We start from the raw sequence: 20041 nt of genomic DNA, 5'->3' as shown, positions 1-20041 counted from the left end.
TATTCTTATTTTTTTTTTATTTTTTCATATCTTCTATATACTTTTAGTGTTTATATACTACTATAGTGTTTGATTTTCTTATATATGTTTATTTTAGTAATTGTTGAGTGTATTAACTGAAATTTTATAAGTACATTTTGTACTAGGTCGTTTAAAAGTAAATATAGGGTCAGTCCCCCTATTATCGGACGCTCCTATTATCGGACGCCCCTATTATCGGACAGAATTCATTTTAATATTATACAAAAAAATCCCGCGAAAGAAAAACCAAACAAAATACATTTTTCTATAGGTTGTATCTCCATTTATATTTCAGAATAGTTAACAAGGGCGCGGGCCCCTGTGGCAAGAAGAAAGTAGCATCGAACCAGGGTCACTAAGTTTTCTTGTTTTAAATTAAGAAGGGGGAGAGGAAATTACTTTCCCTCCGGTTTTTGGATATTATTTTCAAGTGCTTTAGTAGTTGTTAATTATACATTCTTGGTATCAATGAAAAGACTGAATACTTCACTATAAATTTTTATAGTAAAAATGGCTTTGCGTTTTCTTATTGCAAAGAAACAATTCGATTACGTATTGTAATTAAAACCCTATTATCGGACACGTCTTACACTAATTTTCGGATTGCCTGTGAGACATCTATCATGAATATTAGTTCAGGGAAATAAGGATTTAACGTAAAAAAAATTATAAACAAGGGAAAATAAACGGGAATCGATTCACTAAATAAAGTTAAATAAGGGGGGAGGACATTTTCCGACGTCAGAGCGGTGAAACCCCCCAGATAACGACCTCCCTCTAGAATATTAGGCCTTTGTTTAAATTTAGGACACTACCACGAGAGATATTGATATTCACGAAAAACCTAAACTCTTCATGTGGCATAGCTCGCTTAGGGGGTCACTGAATAACGAAAATACAATGACCTTGAACCAAGTCGTCAAGGTCATTAAAAATTATTACTAGAACGATTAGATTAGTTACAACTGAGAAGTGTGAACCAGATCATTTTACATCGAAATACCTGTAATCCGAGGTGAATTATCGAGGCTGGATGATGTCTAGGGGCCAAAATATAGGACCAATGCCTTCTAGAGCCCGTAACGAGGTTAATTGATATCTGGGGTTGGTAATTAGGTTTTATGCTATATGGGGCCCGTAATGAGGTTTGATGCTATCTGGGGCCCTTAACGATTTAATTGATATCTGGGGCCCGATAACAAGGTTCGATAAAATCTGGGGCCTGCAACGATGCTCAAAGCTTTCTAGGGCCCGTAGCGAGGCTTGATGATATCAGGGGCCCATAAAATGTTCTGCTGATACCGGGGCTCGTAACGAGTTCCCATGATATCGGTATGAAGAGCTATTATTAATAGGGCCCGCAGCGAAGACCGATGTTGTACAGGGTCTTGAAGGAGCTCATTTATTAAGAGGGCCCGCAATGAAACCCGGTGATGTCTAGGACCAGTATCGAAGCTCTATTATTAACAGGGCCCGAAACACGCTAGATGAAGTCAGAACCAGTGGAAATGTAGACAATGTCCGGTCTTAAGGGCCCTTTGTCCGGTTGAAAGGCACCGGTGTCCGAAACTTAAGTTCATGTGTCCGGTTCTTAGCTCCTAGTGTCCGAATCAAACGTACATCGTCCGATAAAAGGACCAGTGGTGTCCGATTCATTATCCAAATGTCCGATAATAGGTACTCGTACTAGCCAATTAATTTTTCAATTTAGCATTAATTTACATATTTTTTTAAAAACAATTTCAAAAGCATCTAGTCAATAATGTTCCATATTCCATAGTTCTGAGGTTTAAAAAAGCCTCTATGCTGTTTACCTTAGTTTAAAAATGAATTTTCTATAAGTTGTCCGATAATAGGGGGACTGCCCCTAATTGTTTTTTATTAATTTGTTTAAAAAAACCTGTTTGAGAAGGATAGGGATAATTAGTTAACCTTAGTTGTATTACAAAATTAATAATTATTCCCAAAGGCAATATTTTTAAATATTAAAATATAGGTCAGGCTTAAACTATAAAATCTCAATGTAAAGGATTTTTACCAGGAGAAATCTAGAATCAAGATGTCTGGTGAATTCTATCTAAAGCCTGTAGTTTCTTTGCCGCGATCGTTAAAATTTCTCTCTCTTCGAGTAGTAAGAATGAATAATCTTTTTAAAAAACAAACTATTTGTAGAGAATTCGAAGAACGTTGTTTAAAAACTGTATTTCTAGAATCTAAAACAGTAATCGAACCATATGGTTCGATTGAGTTTAATTGCCCCTTTTTTAAATATTCCTTTAAGTTAAATCCCTTATTTTTTGTCGCACCCTACGAATCGCGAATTGAAAAATCGCAAAACTTTTGTTCTTTTTCTGTGCATGATAAAAGTTTCAAATGTTATCGTCCAGGAATTGTGTACGATAATTTATTATTTCATTGTAGGGTAATGTTAATCGGTTGGTTTAGCTACGAAATTCTTCAATTATCTAGCAAATATATGCAGATATTTTGTAATACTAGTCAAATTTCGTGGTGGAATCACAAGAATTTAAAACAGTTTGAGTCTGAACTTCACGTGTTAGATCAAATTCAACATGTTGGCACTGTACAACATAGCGTTCGATCTGTTTTAATTAATTCAGACATTCTCGGACTGTATACTTCCGAAGCGATTAAGACCAAAACCAGTGTTTTTATTCGTGCGATGGTAGAGCAACAAAAAAAGTTAAAGAATTCTTGTGGTAAATATTTTTTAGATATATTCGTTTTTAATAGATTAATTTATTTATATTTATAAATTCTAGCCCGAATTTCCAACCCGACATGTCGTTTTGTACCGAAGAGGAAAAATACCTTCTACGAATTGATGTAATTATAATTATTTTTAATTATACACTTAAAATATTTTTAACATTGTGTTTTTTATATTTTTTAGCCTTCAAATTATTTATACCCCCTTCTTTAATTCTTTATTATTTATTAATTTAATTTGTTAGATTATATTTTAGTTTTATTTGTAGTGTTTCTTTTGTTGTTTGAAATATAATAGTTATTAAATATTATAATAACTAATTGTGTTTTTGATTACTTTTACTAAAACTAACATTGTTTTAAAATAATAAAACTATTAAAATATTTGCGAAAAAAATGAAAAAAACTTATTTATATTAATTTAGTTATTTAAAATATTTTGGGTGGGGCCAAAAGTTGTCAAGGCTATAAAGCGAAGGTCGCGAATTCGTTTCCCCATCTCGCAATTAACTAATTAGCATTTTAAATGGCGAAAAAACGAAAAAACGAAACAAACGATATCAAAAGTAAATAAGTTGAAGTATTTGGTGGGGTCAAATATTACCGCCGATATCTCGATCCGAGCTTGTCCGATCGTGTCCAAGCTTGTTGGGGTGATAGACCGAGGCTTGGGGTTTGTGGACAGGGCTCAAGCGTCGAGGTCAAGGATTATCTTCAAGGTGAAATTTGAGATTGAAAACAAAAATTGTTGACTTTTTCCAAGGTCAAAAACTGGTTTTTGGAAAAAAAATTGGGGTTGTTTTGGCGGCCATCTTGGATTTACATGTTCAAATTTAGTTATCCTTTACTAACCGAGTTTAAAATTTACCACCCAGCTAACTCTTGTTATTTTTGCAATAAATCGCTTGAAAATGAAGCTATTGTGAAGGATGTGTGAGACAAAATGATGGGAAATTCGGAATAATGGGTCACTTCAATTTAAGTTCATATTGACTGCCGTAAGGAATAAATCCAAAAGACCAGTATCAATGCTTTGAAAAGAAAACACGACACCGATGAGACTGTTCGACATGTAGAATCAACCTACTAAATGATATAAGAAATATTCAACATACAAATTTTCCCGTTTATATGAACTTAAATGTAATATAAAATCGTCTTGAAAAACCGTTTATTGCTTTATAACATTCAAAAATAATATTAAAATTATTAACATAATAATATAATAAGTTTGCGTTGTCAACGCGCGTATTTTGAATCGGATTAATAATATGATATTTTTAATACGAAACAAATAACGAAATACGTGGAATTTTTGCCGTTAAATAAGCTTAGAACGTATTTCGTTATTTGTTTCTTATTACAAGGAGCGTTCGCCATCATTTAACCAAGATTTAACGATAGTAATCGGGTTTTTCCGTTTCAAAATACGCAGTAGATTAAACCGAGGCTTAAGACTGGGCAAGATTCCGCGCCTTAAAATTTTCGTCTACTTTAAAGATACATTCTGAACGAACCAATGGATGAAAAGATATGAAACTAGCTTTTAAATAAACCTTGAAACTTATTTCAAGTCATATTTATAATTCACCAATGACAAAATTCGTGAAAAGTATTAATATCGTTCCGAATTACAACCTACTTTCTAAAATCTCATTTTTCTTTCTAATACGCGCGTTGACAACACAAACTTTACCTAGACGAGCAGATGCTCGGTTATCTACATGGTGCGGGAAAAATATTATTTTTGAATGTTGTTGGGGGAAAACTTTTAACCAAGTTACGCGCGAGCGCGCCTCTTTGGGCAGCGCAGATGGCGTTACTGTCGTTTTAGCCAAGAATCTAATCGGTACCTTGTCAGCCATTCGATTAAGCGTTCTAGTTTGTTATCCGATTTCTATGACATAAACGCGTTCTTAACTCCTATGGTGAGTTGGTAGAAATTAAAATGTACCAACCTCTTATGGTTACACACTTTTAATTTTTTCTCCTTGCACAATGCATTTGATGGTACTTTTAATTTATGCTATTGTACATAATGCAATTTACGTCTTATTTATTTTACTTTTCCTACAAAATGGCCACATGTGAAAACGATACTGTTCGATAAAAAAGGCCAATAGGCCCTTCAATAAAACGTCTTCAAGGAAATCGCTAAGAAGTAATATATTCGAGAACCAGGACCAACAAGTTACTGTTTATATAGTGCTTGTTGAAGTAAAGGAAACTTTTCACCTGTAAGCCGAACGTCATATTTCTGTCAAAACAAAAGTTGGCTGGTTAAAATTAAATATTTTTTGCATACCGTACAGGTGAAACGTTTTCATTATTTCAACAAGCACTTTATAAATAGTAACCAGCAGGTCCTGGCTCCTGTAAATATTACTTCTTGACGATTTCCTTGATGATTTAATGAAGCATCTATTAAAAAGCAAACCACAGCTAAAAATGAAAATTTAAGTTACTTAAAATGAAACAACTTCTTTTATTTCTGTTTCAAGATCAACAATATTTGGTTATTTTCTCTTTTTTCTCTTCACCTTCACATTAAAACTTGAAATGCGAAGTTTACATATTTTAAAGGGCGAATGATTACAACTCTCAAAACAAAATTTAGTGGATTTTTTTTCTCTTACATAAAACCTCAATCTACCGATTAAACTAGACTACGTTTACATTAGAGAGATTGAGAAGAAACTACAGGAGTTGCGTATAATGCTTTTCGAATATCACAATTGGATTTTTTGTTTCTAGTGGAATTATACATCCAAGGAAAACAAATAGATTTTCTGAAATTTCTTTTTATCTCGAATATTTTCTAATTATTGAAAAACGTTAGAATTCACAATGTATTTTTTAACTTTTTTATCATGATTTTTTTGAAGAAATTTAAAAATTTGGCATGTTAGTTTGCATTTTAAATGATTAAGCAAACAGGTACATGTTGAATTGTTTTAAAATGGACACGTGAACATGCGGGTTATTTTAAAACCTTCCAAATCAATCAATTTCTTCCGGGGAAAAAAATCAGCGATACACACTCCTTCGTCCTTCTTCGCACAATAATTTGGGTATTTTTAATTGCCAGTTTTATTTGAATTCGGCAAAAACAGACATATTTCAAGCCCTTAAGGCACCGAGTTTAGTTTTTGCGCGTTTTAAGTCTCACTTTTCTTCCATTTTCTGCGTTTACTTAACTTTATCTGCTTAAAGGACGGCTACATCCCTTTCGCTCGCATATCATTTTTCAAAAAATACACAAACTAACAATATATGGGGTAAAAATATGTAATTTAGCGAGTGATAGCAAATATACAGCCAATCCTAACCTAAAACAATCATTTTTGACTAATTTTAGTAGATTTGTATTATTTATCAACAATTCCAAAAAAAAAAATCACAACGATTCAGAATTGCAGGGATATTTGACTTACATCTGAATTTACACTTTTTAAAACTTTTGAGAGCAAAAGATTGACACCCACTTACGAAATTATTGCATATTTTAAAGAACATCCTTCGAGATACTTAATCCACTTGGCATGTAATAAAAAGTAAAGGTTGGGTTTTTGTTAACCCAAGCCTAATTTTTAAAGCATAGCTTACACTGTGCTTACTTTCGAAAAGCAAATCCAAAAGCTGTTACAGTATCTCGCAATTACAATTTTAAAATTATGCCAATCACTCCCCAAAATGTTTTTTCGTGTAAATCAAAATTTAATTTCCTTAAATAAAAGCTTTCGCTACAAACACCTAAATGTGCTTGATGTCACTAATTTACCTAATTTTCCTATTTTTTTTACACACTATAAATAACCAAAGAAAACATAAAAACAATGTGATTTTATAACGAGTAAAGAATAAATTAAGAAATTTTAATGAGAACAATTGAATTAAGAGAATGCTAAGTAAATTGATTCCCAGGGGGATAGTAAACTAATAAAACACAATAAATAAAAATATAATTTATTAAACATGATTTTATAATTTAAATTTCCCAGATTTTATATTTGGTTTTTGAGGTGTTCGAACTACTGGTAAAAAAAATATCTAAATATATATATATATAGTTTAAAATGGTCTAATTTATGTAATAAGGCTTTGGCCACTTTTTAGGTAAAAACTTTTCAAAATTATACAAGAACCTCGTACCAAATTCTACTGAAAAATTGAATTACAAAATCCGTCAGAGATTCCATGCTTCATATGCATTTTATGATGGTTTTTGGACATCCATAATAACAATTACCAAGGATTTTTAATATTAACGGAGAAAAGTTACCTGAGGTACGGTTAGAAACAAATTCATTAAATGAAGCCTTCGTTTGTAAAAAAATTTCAATGGAAAAGTCATTTTGGTGGTTTTAGTTGTGTTAAGCCTTGGTTGTAACACATGCTTTAGATTAGAGGAACAGATTTTTACAGATGGCAAAGCTTACCAACACTTAGAAAACAAAGGCCTAGGAATAAATGTTGTCAGTAAAATATCTAAGCTTACATGCACCGGAACACTATTTTTTGTTAATTTTACTATTTTCAATTTATATTAAACTCACTAAAAAATAAAATAGTATTTATGAAGAGCGAATTTTTCCTACCTACAAATATTTGAACCACCAATACACAGACCAGTAGGTGCGTTAAAGGGGCAAACTCATGCAAAATTGTCTATATGATTAAGAAGTCTTCATTCAAACTCGCGGAAATTCACCTAAATCACATTTGTTTTTTAAATAACACAAAATGTTTCTTAAAATATATGTACAAACGTTTTGGATGATTATATAGTTCTTGGTGGGGGCGCGGAATTGGAATTATTCACGGGGGACCTAACAAGGGGGTTAAGGAACTTGATTGAAATTGACGAAGTTTTAATTTTAATTTCTTCCTAAAACTGACTGGCGTCAAAAACCGTGTGGACGTTTGAATTGTTTAACTTCTTTTTCTTAGAACCTAGATGGTTAAGCCTGGGCTTAACTTAATATATACATTACGTCGAAACACACCGCAATTGACCAAAACTAAACTTAGGATAACTAACTTTCGATTTTATGTATCTTAATCTCCAACATCCGAATCTTTGTCTCCAATTGAAAATAGAAATAAAAACGCCAAGGCTAAGAGGGAAGTCCCCAATAGATCACCAAACGCAGTCAGGTATGGAATGGCCGAATTGTCCGGATCTGTTTTGCGACTCCACATGAAATGCACCATTGCATGAGCAATATACAGTAGCAAGAAAACCTAGCAGTAAAACAACAAAAGAATTAGAAGCTTAAATGTAGGAGCCAATTAGAAAACATTTAATATTTTTACTTGTAGTAGACCGGCTAAAAGATATACAGTGAGGAAAATGAGGGTAAGAGACGTATGGCCAGCTTTCATTAGATTAATTCCAAAAGCAAAAACTAAATGACCAGGAATCACCATAAGTATTAGGACGCGAGCTGTTCGAGAATGAGGATCTGGAAGAGCAAAATATTGGAATTAAATTCAAGAAAACAAGCCTGTGAAATATTAAAAGAAAAACTAACTGTTAGAACAAAATGATGCCCACGGTGTAAGGCATATTTCAGAATCTGTTGGGGGCAAGACTCCCAGACGCGAATGCTGATGTAGAAAGGTGGAAATACGACTTGCTTGAACTGCGACTAGATTGCCACCCACACCTAAAACCATACACTGTCAGATAATTATTTATGATATAGAAAATTAGTAATCAATACCATTTATAACAGGTTGAAACACAGCGATTCCTTTAAACCTCGCAACTGCGTAGTCGAGTACAAGGCCTCCTGCACTGGAGATGGCCACTGCAGTTATAATAGGTGTCCAGCCAGTACTGAGTACTTCGCTGGAGTACTTGTTGCGCTTAGCTATGTATGCCCAAACAGGAATCAGAAGTAGAAATAAACCAATCACCAAGGGTGCGAGCCATTTGTGAACTTCTACATATTACAATCCCAATATTAGTAATATTCATAGAAATATTTCAAAAAGCTACACTGATACGTACCAACCCTATTATACAGAAAACTAGATATGCCAGACAAAAGAGCTAGCGTTGTTAAATCTCCGAGAGACGCTGCGATTGGAGTTGCAACATTGTCTGGATTGATGTGGAGCTTACGCGATAATATAACCACACCCACCATAATTCCACCTATAAAAATATCATTTATTATAAGTATAGAAAGACAATTTAGCTAACTGCATTCAACAAATGTAACGCCTAATCATTGAAGTAATTATATACAAATATCAATACCCAGTATCAGAGATGCGAGGGAAGCAGTGACAATAGAACTGGAGCAAAGAACAAGTGCGTGGTTTACGTTGAACTCCCCATCCGGTATCCATCCCATAACCATAGCGAATAACGATGCCATGAAACCTAATACAGTAGCTTGGCACTTTAGTTTTCCAAAAGTTCAAAAGAAAAAAAACAGGTTAGATGCATTGCTGAAAAAAGTTCCATCAATTTAATTTACTTGAATAAGGGCCATGTTTCCATTGGTCATCTTCAACTGCTCTTTAAACGTATCCATATGCCCCAAGTTAGCCTGAGTAGAAAGCCTTGACGCAAGCGTCATCTCCAAATTTCCTTTAAGGCCTAAGAGGGCAGGAACTAAAATGAACACTTCAGAAACCTCCTTGAAGACTGGCCAATGTTGTACGATGTCTAGCACCAATCCAGCTCCAACAGTACCAAAGCCAGCGATGAGAAATGGAATAAAGACCTGGAACGTGATGGCCCAGAGAGATTCAGGTGCGGTTTCGTCCAATGGAGCAACGGGGATATCCTCACTCGCTGACCTCTCTGATTCGTCCATGGCCAAGCAAGTTGCGTCAAGATGAGCAGAACCCACGGGCAAGGTCTGTGGCCTTTTCAATAATGGTTTGATCGATCCAGACGTGTCTTTTTCTTCCAATTCCAGCGCTTCTAATTTCATACCATCAGCGTCATAGACATAGGCTACTAGACCCTTCCTGTGGCTAGAATTCTGTTGATTTGGGAGGAGAGGAAGCGTTCCGTTTAGAGCCGGACCCGCAAAAGAATCACTCTGGCTATCATCTTCAGTATCTCTTCGGCTACTTTCGCTACCTCCAGCGTTCATATCGCCTCTACTATCGCTGATCGTTACTAGTTGCAACGAATCCTCAGTGCTTGTTGATGGAGTTGCCTCCTTTTCAGCGGATAGTTGAGGAACCATGTTTGTGGAAGTTACGTATTCTTCAAGGAAAGCGTAATTATTAGCCATTTTTACTATTAAATTACCGGAAAAAAAAACAGTCCAATGAGATTAAGGCTATTTTTGTTTGTTCCCAAGACCAAAACTAAAGTATCTGTATAACAAAACCTCCTATTTATCAGTGACTTAATATTGAAAAATTATCAATATAGAACCTAAATGGACTGTGTTCCAAAATCAAAGCAAAAAACTCACATCAATACCTTGATCTGAGTGACTGGTGACGCGTCGTCTTAGGAAGCCTGTACCTTTGGGGGCTGCTCGTCCGTACAAGGGGTACTCCGAGTTATTGAAATTTAATAGAGAGGTGGTGGATTCGGAACTGGTGAAGGGGGAGTCGTAGGACGACGAGCGCGGTCTGGCCGTCCAGAGTTTGATCCCCTTGTTGCTTTTGCCGCCGTTGTTTTTATTCGATGAAGAAGAGGAATCGAGTGGCAAAAGAAGCTGTGTCTCTGAGCAGCGGCCGGATGCTGGTGAATCGCGTGAAGTTGAATTTGAAGAGCCCCCTTCGGACGTGGTCATAGCTGTAATCCAGCTGCGCCACTACAATTATTAAAAACAAGGATAACCAATTTTAGTTAACCACTCAATTAAGCTTTGAACTTAGCAATTAAAACTGCCACTACACAGTGAACTTCTTTCACGCGCAACTTTCCCCGTTGTTTTTATAGCAGTACATAGTGTCGTTAAGCAACATTTCAAAGCAAAAATAGAGTGTTTTATTTATTGTATATGTAAATACGACAATTCGTAGCTTGCTCGTGGGTGTGGCTTGCGTTCGTTGCCATGATAACGCGTATAGGTCTGCCATGACATTAAGACGCCCATGGTGGTCACGTGATTATTTCGAAGGATCGTACGGCATTTTGTCTTCGTAATCTGTGACGTCAAATTAATGTCTGCCGTTTCAAGGCGGGGCTTAATTATGACGTATGTCTACGACGATACGAGCAAGCACCCAATGTCACTAAGTAATCAACCTTAAACAAGCGTCAACTTTTTTAAATGTGCTTATTAAACAATGCAACCACGAATACACATGCAACTAGTTGGCGCTATTCAAAACAAAACAGAAAACATTACGTGGCTTTATTGATATAAAAAGGTCTTTTTTCTCTTTGTGATACCACTGACTACAGCTACCAGTAGTAACAGATGCTACCCCACCCCGTAGTTAATTAAGAGGGACCAAACATGTTAGCCTATATAAACGAACTTCCTTTAAACATAATCAAAAAATTTCTCATTTAAGCAATAATTTCATTGTTATAGCGAAATCAAAAAATAAGTAAAAATTCAAATTCTTAATTTAAATTTTAAAAACCAAATCAAAACCAAAGATGAAAATAAATCCGAGCGTATAAATCTTTGTTATTATTATTCTCAAACCTATTAAAATTGATTTAAAATAACTATAATAAAAATGTCTGCATGGTGTAGAAACATTTATTATAGCTAGCAAGTGCATGCGAAAAATGTTTTGGATACATTACAAAAGTAGTTTAGAAACTACATGAAAACTGGGAAAAATCTTCAAATTTAAGAAATATAGTCTCCAAAAAATGTTAAGAACCCTACCAGAGACAAGAAAATGACGTTCCCCTTTAAGTTAACTGGTGTTAGTTAATGATTAAAAAATAACTGAATAAAGCGGTACGGAACAACACTTACTTGCGGCTAATTTTCTATTAATTTCTGAGACACCCATTCACGACAGATATGGAGATGTTACAAGAGAAACCATTGATTTTAAAAGACAGCCTGAGTTAGAGGAGGGGGAGACAGAGGGGAGAAACAGATCAAGACAAGATAATTAGTGAACGAGAGAATGAAAGATTATCACGGCGCAAAACGTGCGTGGAAAAGATAAGCAATGCCACCCGACTTCCAAATACGCGTTACACACGGATATTAGGAAACAAATTTAAGTTTTGCAACTTTTTAAAGAGCAAATGTTTTTAAATGTGTAAAGGGAGTATGAAGTTTTTGAAATAACTTTCATAACGGATTCGAGCAAATGTTTTCAAATATGTATGGAATTTCTGATATAACTTTGAAAAACAATTTCAGGGTTAGACCTCCAACGATGATTTTTCTTCTATTTAAATAAGTTGGTCGAAATCGAAAACCCTTCGCTGTTTGTTGGTTTGCAATGTGATATGGTGGGAAAGTAGATTGCCCGATGTTTTAACTGATTAAAAATTAGTTTAAACAAAAATTTTGTTCTTATACAATGAGTAGAGCATTTGTAATAATTCAGTATTGTCAAAAGCGACATAAGATCCAAAAGTGAGTCAGTATGGTATAATGTTTAATGAGAGTTTGTCGAGAAGTAAAAAGAGGGAGTGGGAGTTGAAAATACGTCATCAAAATTTGTAATTTTCTCCACTTCAGCGCCGCCGAGTGAGGCGTTTTAGAACGTATGTCTACGGGAAAATAAATCAAAGAGAAAATCGCGGCAGACCATAGACTAAATATAACGTTGCTAGTACTATTCCAACTAGTAGTTTATGTAGTCTATTGTGAGACTACCTCTCACAAGGAGACTTGTGAGACTAGCAGCTCTCACAAGGAGACTACCCGAGGTGTTACACTCAGATTTGGTTCGAACTCGGGGGATTGGTAGACCTTCATGTAACTTGAAAAATTCTAAAGGGATTTTATTCAATGGGCAACGGTTTTGCCATGGCAACGAAAAATGTTTTTGACAACATAAAATTGAAATTTTCCCATTGAAAATAACATGGGATTTTGACAGATTTCCCTGTGGAAAAAATTAAAAAAATTGATCAAAAATGTGATAAATTTTATGTTTCACAGGGGGGGGGGGGGGGGGACCCTTGGAATCGGTCAAAATCCCATGTTATTTTCAATGGGAAAACTTCCATTTTATGTTGTCAAAAACATTTTTCGTTGTCATGGCAAAACTGTTGCCCCTTGAATAAAATCCCTTTAAGATTTTTCAAGTTACATGAAGGTCTACTAATCCCCCAAGTTTGAACAAAATCGGTGGGTTACACCTCGGGTAGTCTCCTTGTCAGTAAATATTTTAACGGGCGCGAAGGTAGAGTTGACACACTTTTGGGTCTTATCGTCACTTTTGGTATTGTTAGTACGGAAACGACAAATTAATTTTCCAAGTGCCACCGACATAGACATTTTTTTAAGGGGGTTAGTTTACACTCGAGGGGGATATTCAAAGTGTACCCTTTTTCATTGACATTATATTAAATATTTTTAGTATTTAAGTTTTAAGCAAATAAAAGTAATTAATATAATTTTTAGATCGTTTTGGCATTTTTGAAAAAAAGTATGAATCAAAGCGAAAGGATAAAAAACATTAAATGATTTAAAATCAAATAGATTAAATATTAGGTTAAAAAAATAATTTAAAACTAGGGATGCACCGATAAATCGGCCTATTTTTCTAATATCGGTATCGGCCAATATTTTCGGGAAAAACTTAAAATTAAAAAATTCTCGATTAACTAATGATAACATTTTATTTGATTGGCCGCGCCACATACGGCAGACTTCAGAAGCTAGATCATACCTTGTTTTAGACAGGGGGTTACGAGTGTAAACAAATAAATAACGATACTCAAATTGTGATAGAAAATATGAATCAAGTAAAATGAAAAGAAACATATTACGATATGCTCTTGCACTGAACAGTCTTTTATAATGATTTTATCACATACACTACTGATATGATAGATAACTTTGTTAATATCGGCCACGAATAGCTGTACCCATATCGGTGCATCCGAATTTAAAAAATCAAACGTAGTTTTCATTATATTAGCAATATTTTAAGTAGATGTAGATAAATATATTAAAATGTACACCTAAAAGACATTTATAATTTTTCATTCTTGTTATCTACCAATTGATGACTTTTCAACATCTCAAAATCGATAAGTGATGCTTAAGGAGCCATTTAACACTTACTATGTGATAGATAAAAATTTTGACAACTTCATAATTCCACTCCAATTTCAAGGGTTTAATATCATATACTATTCTTTATGGTGTAATACTTTAAATAATATTTCTGAGGATTTAGCAACTTGAATCGGAAAGAAGAACTTTTAAACCCCAAATCTGAGGAATGTCTTTTGATTGATGGAATATATTGTATACCAAGGTTCAAAATAAAAATGTAAATAACTGCACGCTCCAAAGAAAATTATATTTTGTATTTATGTTTTCAGCCGCGACTCTAGGAAGCAGAATGGTATTGCTATAATGAAAATATATTTATAAATTACGATAAATCTTAATCGTAAATTTTATACGCATACATATTAATTTTCACATTGATAATTACAGCTAATTAAAAATAATTTAATATCACAGTAATAATAATATATAGCGCAATTGCAAATTCCATTGGATTTTATTGAACCGAAGCACACCAAAAATTGAATAATTGGCCAAAAGTTTCTAAAACTTCTCTAACAAAAATTAAAACTGCGTTGTTCAATTTAAATAAAATTATTTGGTGAAAAAAATAGTTCCTTTAACTTTCTACCTATTTTACTTTTATATCTTTATGAATACGTATAAAAATATTTACGGTATTAATGGAAATTTACACCAAACTAAGTGATAATTAAATTTAATTCAGATTAAATTATACCAATGCACGCAAATTATTCAGTAAACTTTCAAAGGGAAATATTTTAAAAAAAACATTTTTTTTCTTATCAACAACCCTTGACTTGACACCTGTACAAACAGAATTTACGCTTATAATCAATGTTATTTCGCAACCAAGTCGCTATAATTTCCAATTTACAAAAACGTTTAAAGTTTAATCAGCGCCCTTCTAGAAAAACCCTCCATTTACGTCACATTCAAATCGAAACAATGACTCGGGATAAAATTACAATAACTGTTAAGTCTAGGGCGTCAGAAAGGTTCCGATAACATACATTAAAGGTCTTTTTAATCTAGTTCTATATTTAGAAATCGAATCAATATTCCTAAGACCAATTGTTCGGGAGTTATTATTTCATCTTTTAGATTGGAAAACGTAGGAAGAAAATGCAGACATACCCAGGTTGCACCAACAGGTAAAAAGTACAAAGTTTATGGAAGAATTTTCATAAGCTAAATATCAACTTACTAGATGCGGTCCCTATACTGCCTTAACAAACACATCCTGGATACATTTTAAACAAGACTACCAACTGGAGATTTTTCCTTTTATAAAGTCAAGGGCTTTTAATATTAAATAGGAACCACGCGCCATACTATAATTTTTTTGAAGGCGGGTGCTTTGACTACTCAGGCTAGGGTTTAAAGGGCGATTATGTAATGGATCTGGTTCATCAAAGTGTTAGGGTTTTGATTTTTATATACAGTAACGTATGTAAGCTACAGTTCGTTTTAAATTGAATAATAAAAAGTGCCACCCTTAATTTTTAATGTTTAAATTGAGGGACCTAAAACTGAAAAGCTCGAGATTGTCAAAGCTCTTTCTGGCCGTTAAAAAACCGCGATACACTTGTCATATTAATAGATGTGTTAACGTATTTAACGTTGCGCATACAGCCCTTATTCTTGGGTTATGTAAAAACTCTTCTTTAAGACATTTATTTTATTAAATTTCATTTGTTGAACCTATGGTGGGGTGTCGGAGTGGTTAGCACTTTCACCTCGCAGCGAGGAGCCGGGTTCGATCCCAGCTAGTGGAACTGGGTGAAAATCCGGAACCACTCCTTCCGCGTGTAGTTTGTAAGTTATCTGCCCAATGGTTAAAGGGGTTTTCCCCCGAGATTTTCGGTTTCCCCTTCCCATAAAAACTTGCCGAGGTTAACGGTAATAGTGAGTGTAGGGAGCTGACGGTTGGCTCGCGTGGCATGAAGGGCTTGCCACCACCCTCCTACGCATCGTAACCCGGCCACCTGTTACTTGATCACGCACAAGCAACATTGCTTATGTCGTTGAAGGTGGTGCCTTAAAAAAAGGGTATTTTTCTCATGACATTTATAATTTTCTGCCACGACTACAATCTCAATAAAATTCCTTATGAAATCTTACAAAAACTAGTAGAAACTAACCACTTGCATCGCCCATTAATGATCATATCAGAACTCTCAGCCATTTTCTTTTAATTATACGAAGTATAGGAACTTAACACAGAAAATATAAGGAGTTATATGTAAAAATATCTTGAAAAATTGGATTATATAGGAACATCTTCTCCATAAAAACCCTTGTAACAAGAGTTTAATAACGTTTACACTAGTAGCCCCTTTTAAAAAATGTATATTCTAGCTTCTGAAGTCTGGCGTCCATGACGCGGCTAATCAAATAAAATATCGATAATTTTCTTGTTTTTAAAGGTTTTTCTGAAAATATTTTTCTAACCCGGTATCGGCCAACATCGGTTTCGCTTAAGCCGATATTGGCCGATACCGATATTAGAAAACTAGGCCGATATATCGGTGCATCCTTACCCAGGATGTTATTAAAAAAAATTAAATTCCCTTAGTAAATATATATTTCTATTTTTTTGGTATTCTGCCAAATTTCATTCAATGTATTGAACAATAAATGTCAGATTTTATATTAGTTCAAACAATTTCAATGAAATAACAGACATGCTAGTATCCTGAATATTTCATTAGTCATTTTTTTAAAGGTCATGTAGTAGTAACGTGGCTGTTGGCATTATTACATAATATCGGAACCGAAACTGGTGTAATAACAATTATAAGTTTCAAAATTATTTAAGAAAAGTGATGATATTGACAATGGCCAAATTGCCTAATCTAAAATCAGAAATATTTCAGTTAAATTAGGAAATTTACCAACAAAATAAAAGTTTTAGGTAGTTTAAAGTATAATTTAAGTTCCAAAAAAAAACGTCAAAGAAAAACGTAAATTGTACACACCAAGGGGATGATACCCAGCTGTAAGGTACAGTAGCGGCGCTAAGGTTTTTTCACAGGTGGGCTAATTATTTTGTGGCCCCTAAGAATTTTGTGGCCGTTAGCTTGAACCTTGGATCGACTATATTTCGCAAAAGTGGTGGAATCGAAAAAGCATTTTCCAGGAAGCGAGAAGAGCAAGGTCGTTTTATTGTTGCGGCTCTCGTCGCGTTTTGTGGACCCCCTACTGACCTTGTATCTGACCTGGAGGGGACACGTGCATGCCTGGGATATTTCCCTAAATTCCCATAAGCCCCTTTCTTTTCAACTTTATCTCTGTTTATGGTCTACTACCTTTTTGAGTAAACAAATTGATTTGGAAAGATTTTTTCCAGAAAAAAGGTTTCTTGGCAATAAAACAAATTTCTAGACATAATGAAAATTCATGAATTAAAAAATGTGGCCTCTTAATTATGAATATGTGGCCCTTTTAATATAAATATGTGGCCCCTCTCAGAAATGCAGGGGGGCTAAAGCCCACTTCAGCCCACCCTTAGCGCCGCTACTGGTAAGGTAAACAACTGGAAAATAACACAATGGTTTAAAAATATTATCCCTGCTGTGAATAATAGGGTTCATAGGAAAAGTTCTGATCTAAAATCCCTGACTTTTCCAGGTTATCCCTGACCTTTTTGGTTATATTTTAGGAATTTTTTTTTATTATTTTAGGTCAAAAATTCTTTGATAATGTGTGGTTTGGTTGACTAACCTAAATGCCTGACTTTCTACGAAATTATTTAAATCCCTGACTTAGCCCTGACATTTATCCTCCATTTTACAGATCCCCGACTTATCCAGGTTTCCAGGTTCTGTACGAACCCTGAATAAGTACGCTCACTAAGTTCACTCGCGGTACAGACGTACTTGCCTAATTTAGTACTGTAAAGATTGGCCGTTTAATAATAATAAAAACCACTACCACGTTGTAACCACAGTATTATAGTAAATGATTAACTAGCACGGTACAAAAGACAAACGTAGCAAACAACATTAGCCTCCGGAAAAAACCATCTTCAAAGGCGCCTAATTTATCAAAATTTACTCAAGGTGAAAATAAAAAAGCTGATAATTGAAAAAAGAAGCGCTGACAGCCGTAAAAATGTGAGACAGACTTACGCATGGCTGTGACATAAGGCATACTTGACTATGCACCTAATAACTTCAGAAAACCGTCAATTTCAATTAAATTTAACACCCCAGGCACTTTATCACTAATATCAAGGTTAAAAACATAGTTCTTCCATGAGTATAAAGGTATTTACACACGATTTAAATTAAATGCGAATACATTACAATATATTACAAATCAACTTACGAAACAAGAACTTGAAAACCAACCTAACTGTTGAAATTATTATTACAAGTGGTTTTGGGGTGAAAACTAACCTAGACACATTCACAATGGCCCGATTAAATTCAATGCCAAACCTTTACTTTAAAAATAACATGAATGGAAGCTTCGCTACTAGCCTATTGATCCGACAGTAGTGATAATTTAATGTTAGTATATTATTTTTGACTGTACCTAGTTCGTAGCTCTCCCTCTACTGTTAGGTGATAAAAATATAACACATAAAACAGAATTTTTGGCCTACTTAGATACAATGAAAACCACATTAACCCTATTTCATTGGGGTAGGACGAGCTTAGGTATGCGCGATTAGTATTCAGGTGTAGTTTTTCTCATACTGGTAACCTAATTTCCCCGTAGTAAACAAGATTAGATTAGGTTTAATTTATTATTATTATTAGAGAGAATTCATCCTAAGTTTGAAAATTCAAAAACTTCAATAACAGAATCATTTGGAGCTGTATCAAGATACCAGAAAAAAAAAGTCAATGATAAATTAACATTGAAAGTATTTTTTCAAGAATAAAACATTCAATTGCTGTTTTTAAGTTCATTGCTAAATTTATATTGTAAAGTATCAGAATTTAGTAATATATTATAATGATTTAATAAAATTAAATGAGTTTAAACAATTTAGACGACCATTGATTATTATGATAAATACAAATGAAATAACCATTAGTGTAAATATGTCCCGTTATTTAAAAAAAAAACACTACACCACTTAGGTGCTGGGACAGCATGGTTCATAAGTTAATAGCAATAATTACAAAACTATATAATTTGAAGAAAATGGGGCATATCTGAAAACACGGTCAAAGAATTACATCTCAAATCGGCTTCAAATTGTTTCGCTTATGAAAAAAGGCTTCAAGAAAAACCCACAAAGTCACTCAAAGCACGTTTTTTTCCCTCAACTGTCATTACTTTCAAAGATCAAAGGTTTTCGAACAAAGGCTAAAATCACAGCAAGCCTCGGCTTATGAAAGCCATCCACGATATTAAAATCACAATTAAATACCTCCGATTTATGTGAAAAGTACATAAATTTGAACTGCACGAGTAAACAGTAAACAGATTCGCTTACCGTTCTGATTATGGCTTCGGAACTCAAGTAATAAACGCTTCGTAGCTTCAAAAACAATTTTTGCCGGGTAGAATGCAAATCTCTGATGGTCTACATCTTTCTAAGAACTGAAAGCTCCAGCGCTGCTCAGCCAACGAGTCAGACGCGTTGACGTAATAATTGCGTCATTTCGGCGAAGTTGCACGGCTTCGCCACTAGTCGGTAAAAATGAAAGTTGCAAAAACTAAAACCTAAATTGTTTAAACATTTATCTCGCGTTTATAAATTAACAAAATAGAAAGTGTTTGTTCATTGCAGTTCGCTTGTTATACCGATTCAAATAAAATTTCACGAACAATAATCTACGGTTTCTGATTTCGAAAAACAGTCGCTCATGGTTTTACCACTAGCTGGAGTTAAAAACTTTCCATTTGAAAACCAATTAAACGCACCTCATCTATGAATTTTTGTTTTACAAGTTTCATTTGTCTTTGAAAAAAAAACAAATATTCACACTGAGATTAATAATTAAGTTCTGAGTGAAGGCAACTTTTAAATATATATTCAAAAGATAAGACAGAAACGCACTTTTGAACAAAGCAATTTTCGATCAATTTCGCACCAATCATAAATATCACAACTTTAAAAAACCGATCATGATTAAAGTAAAGACTGAGGG

At 34.1% G+C, this 20041-nt stretch overlaps 1 protein-coding gene across 3 annotated transcripts; it reads right to left on the bottom strand.

Annotated features, from left to right (window-relative positions):
- Window positions 1–5825: 5825 nt before the first annotated feature.
- On the bottom strand, window positions 5826–19538 carry LOC149962277 (solute carrier family 41 member 1-like). Of its 3 annotated transcripts, XM_090179496.1 has the most exons (10): window positions 19384–19502; window positions 11676–11765; window positions 10208–10547; window positions 9243–9985; window positions 9020–9164; window positions 8768–8914; window positions 8478–8699; window positions 8286–8420; window positions 8068–8216; window positions 5826–7995 (listed from the first exon to the last, which is right to left on the bottom strand). In XM_090179496.1, exons 3-10 carry the CDS (start codon window positions 10524–10526, stop codon window positions 7810–7812), a joined length of 2046 nt encoding a protein of 681 aa, XP_090035622.1. In that variant the 5' UTR covers window positions 10527–10547; window positions 11676–11765; window positions 19384–19502; the 3' UTR covers window positions 5826–7809. The 3 variants fall into 3 exon arrangements, with proteins under 3 accessions (XP_090035622.1, XP_090035615.1, XP_090035628.1); XM_090179489.1 differs by lacking the exon at window positions 11676–11765 and having other exon boundaries at window positions 19384–19538; XM_090179502.1 differs by lacking the exons at window positions 11676–11765; window positions 19384–19502 and having other exon boundaries at window positions 10200–10340.
- Between the last annotated feature and the right edge of the window lie 503 nt (window positions 19539–20041).

This window comes from Leiobunum rupestre, chromosome 1 (assembly GCF_980474605.1).
Source record: "Leiobunum rupestre chromosome 1, qqLeiRupe1.1.hap1, whole genome shotgun sequence".
Lineage (NCBI taxonomy): Eukaryota > Metazoa > Arthropoda > Arachnida > Opiliones > Sclerosomatidae > Leiobunum > Leiobunum rupestre.
Note: the sequence above shows the minus strand (reverse complement) of the source record. Positions and strands in the feature narration are given on the sequence as shown.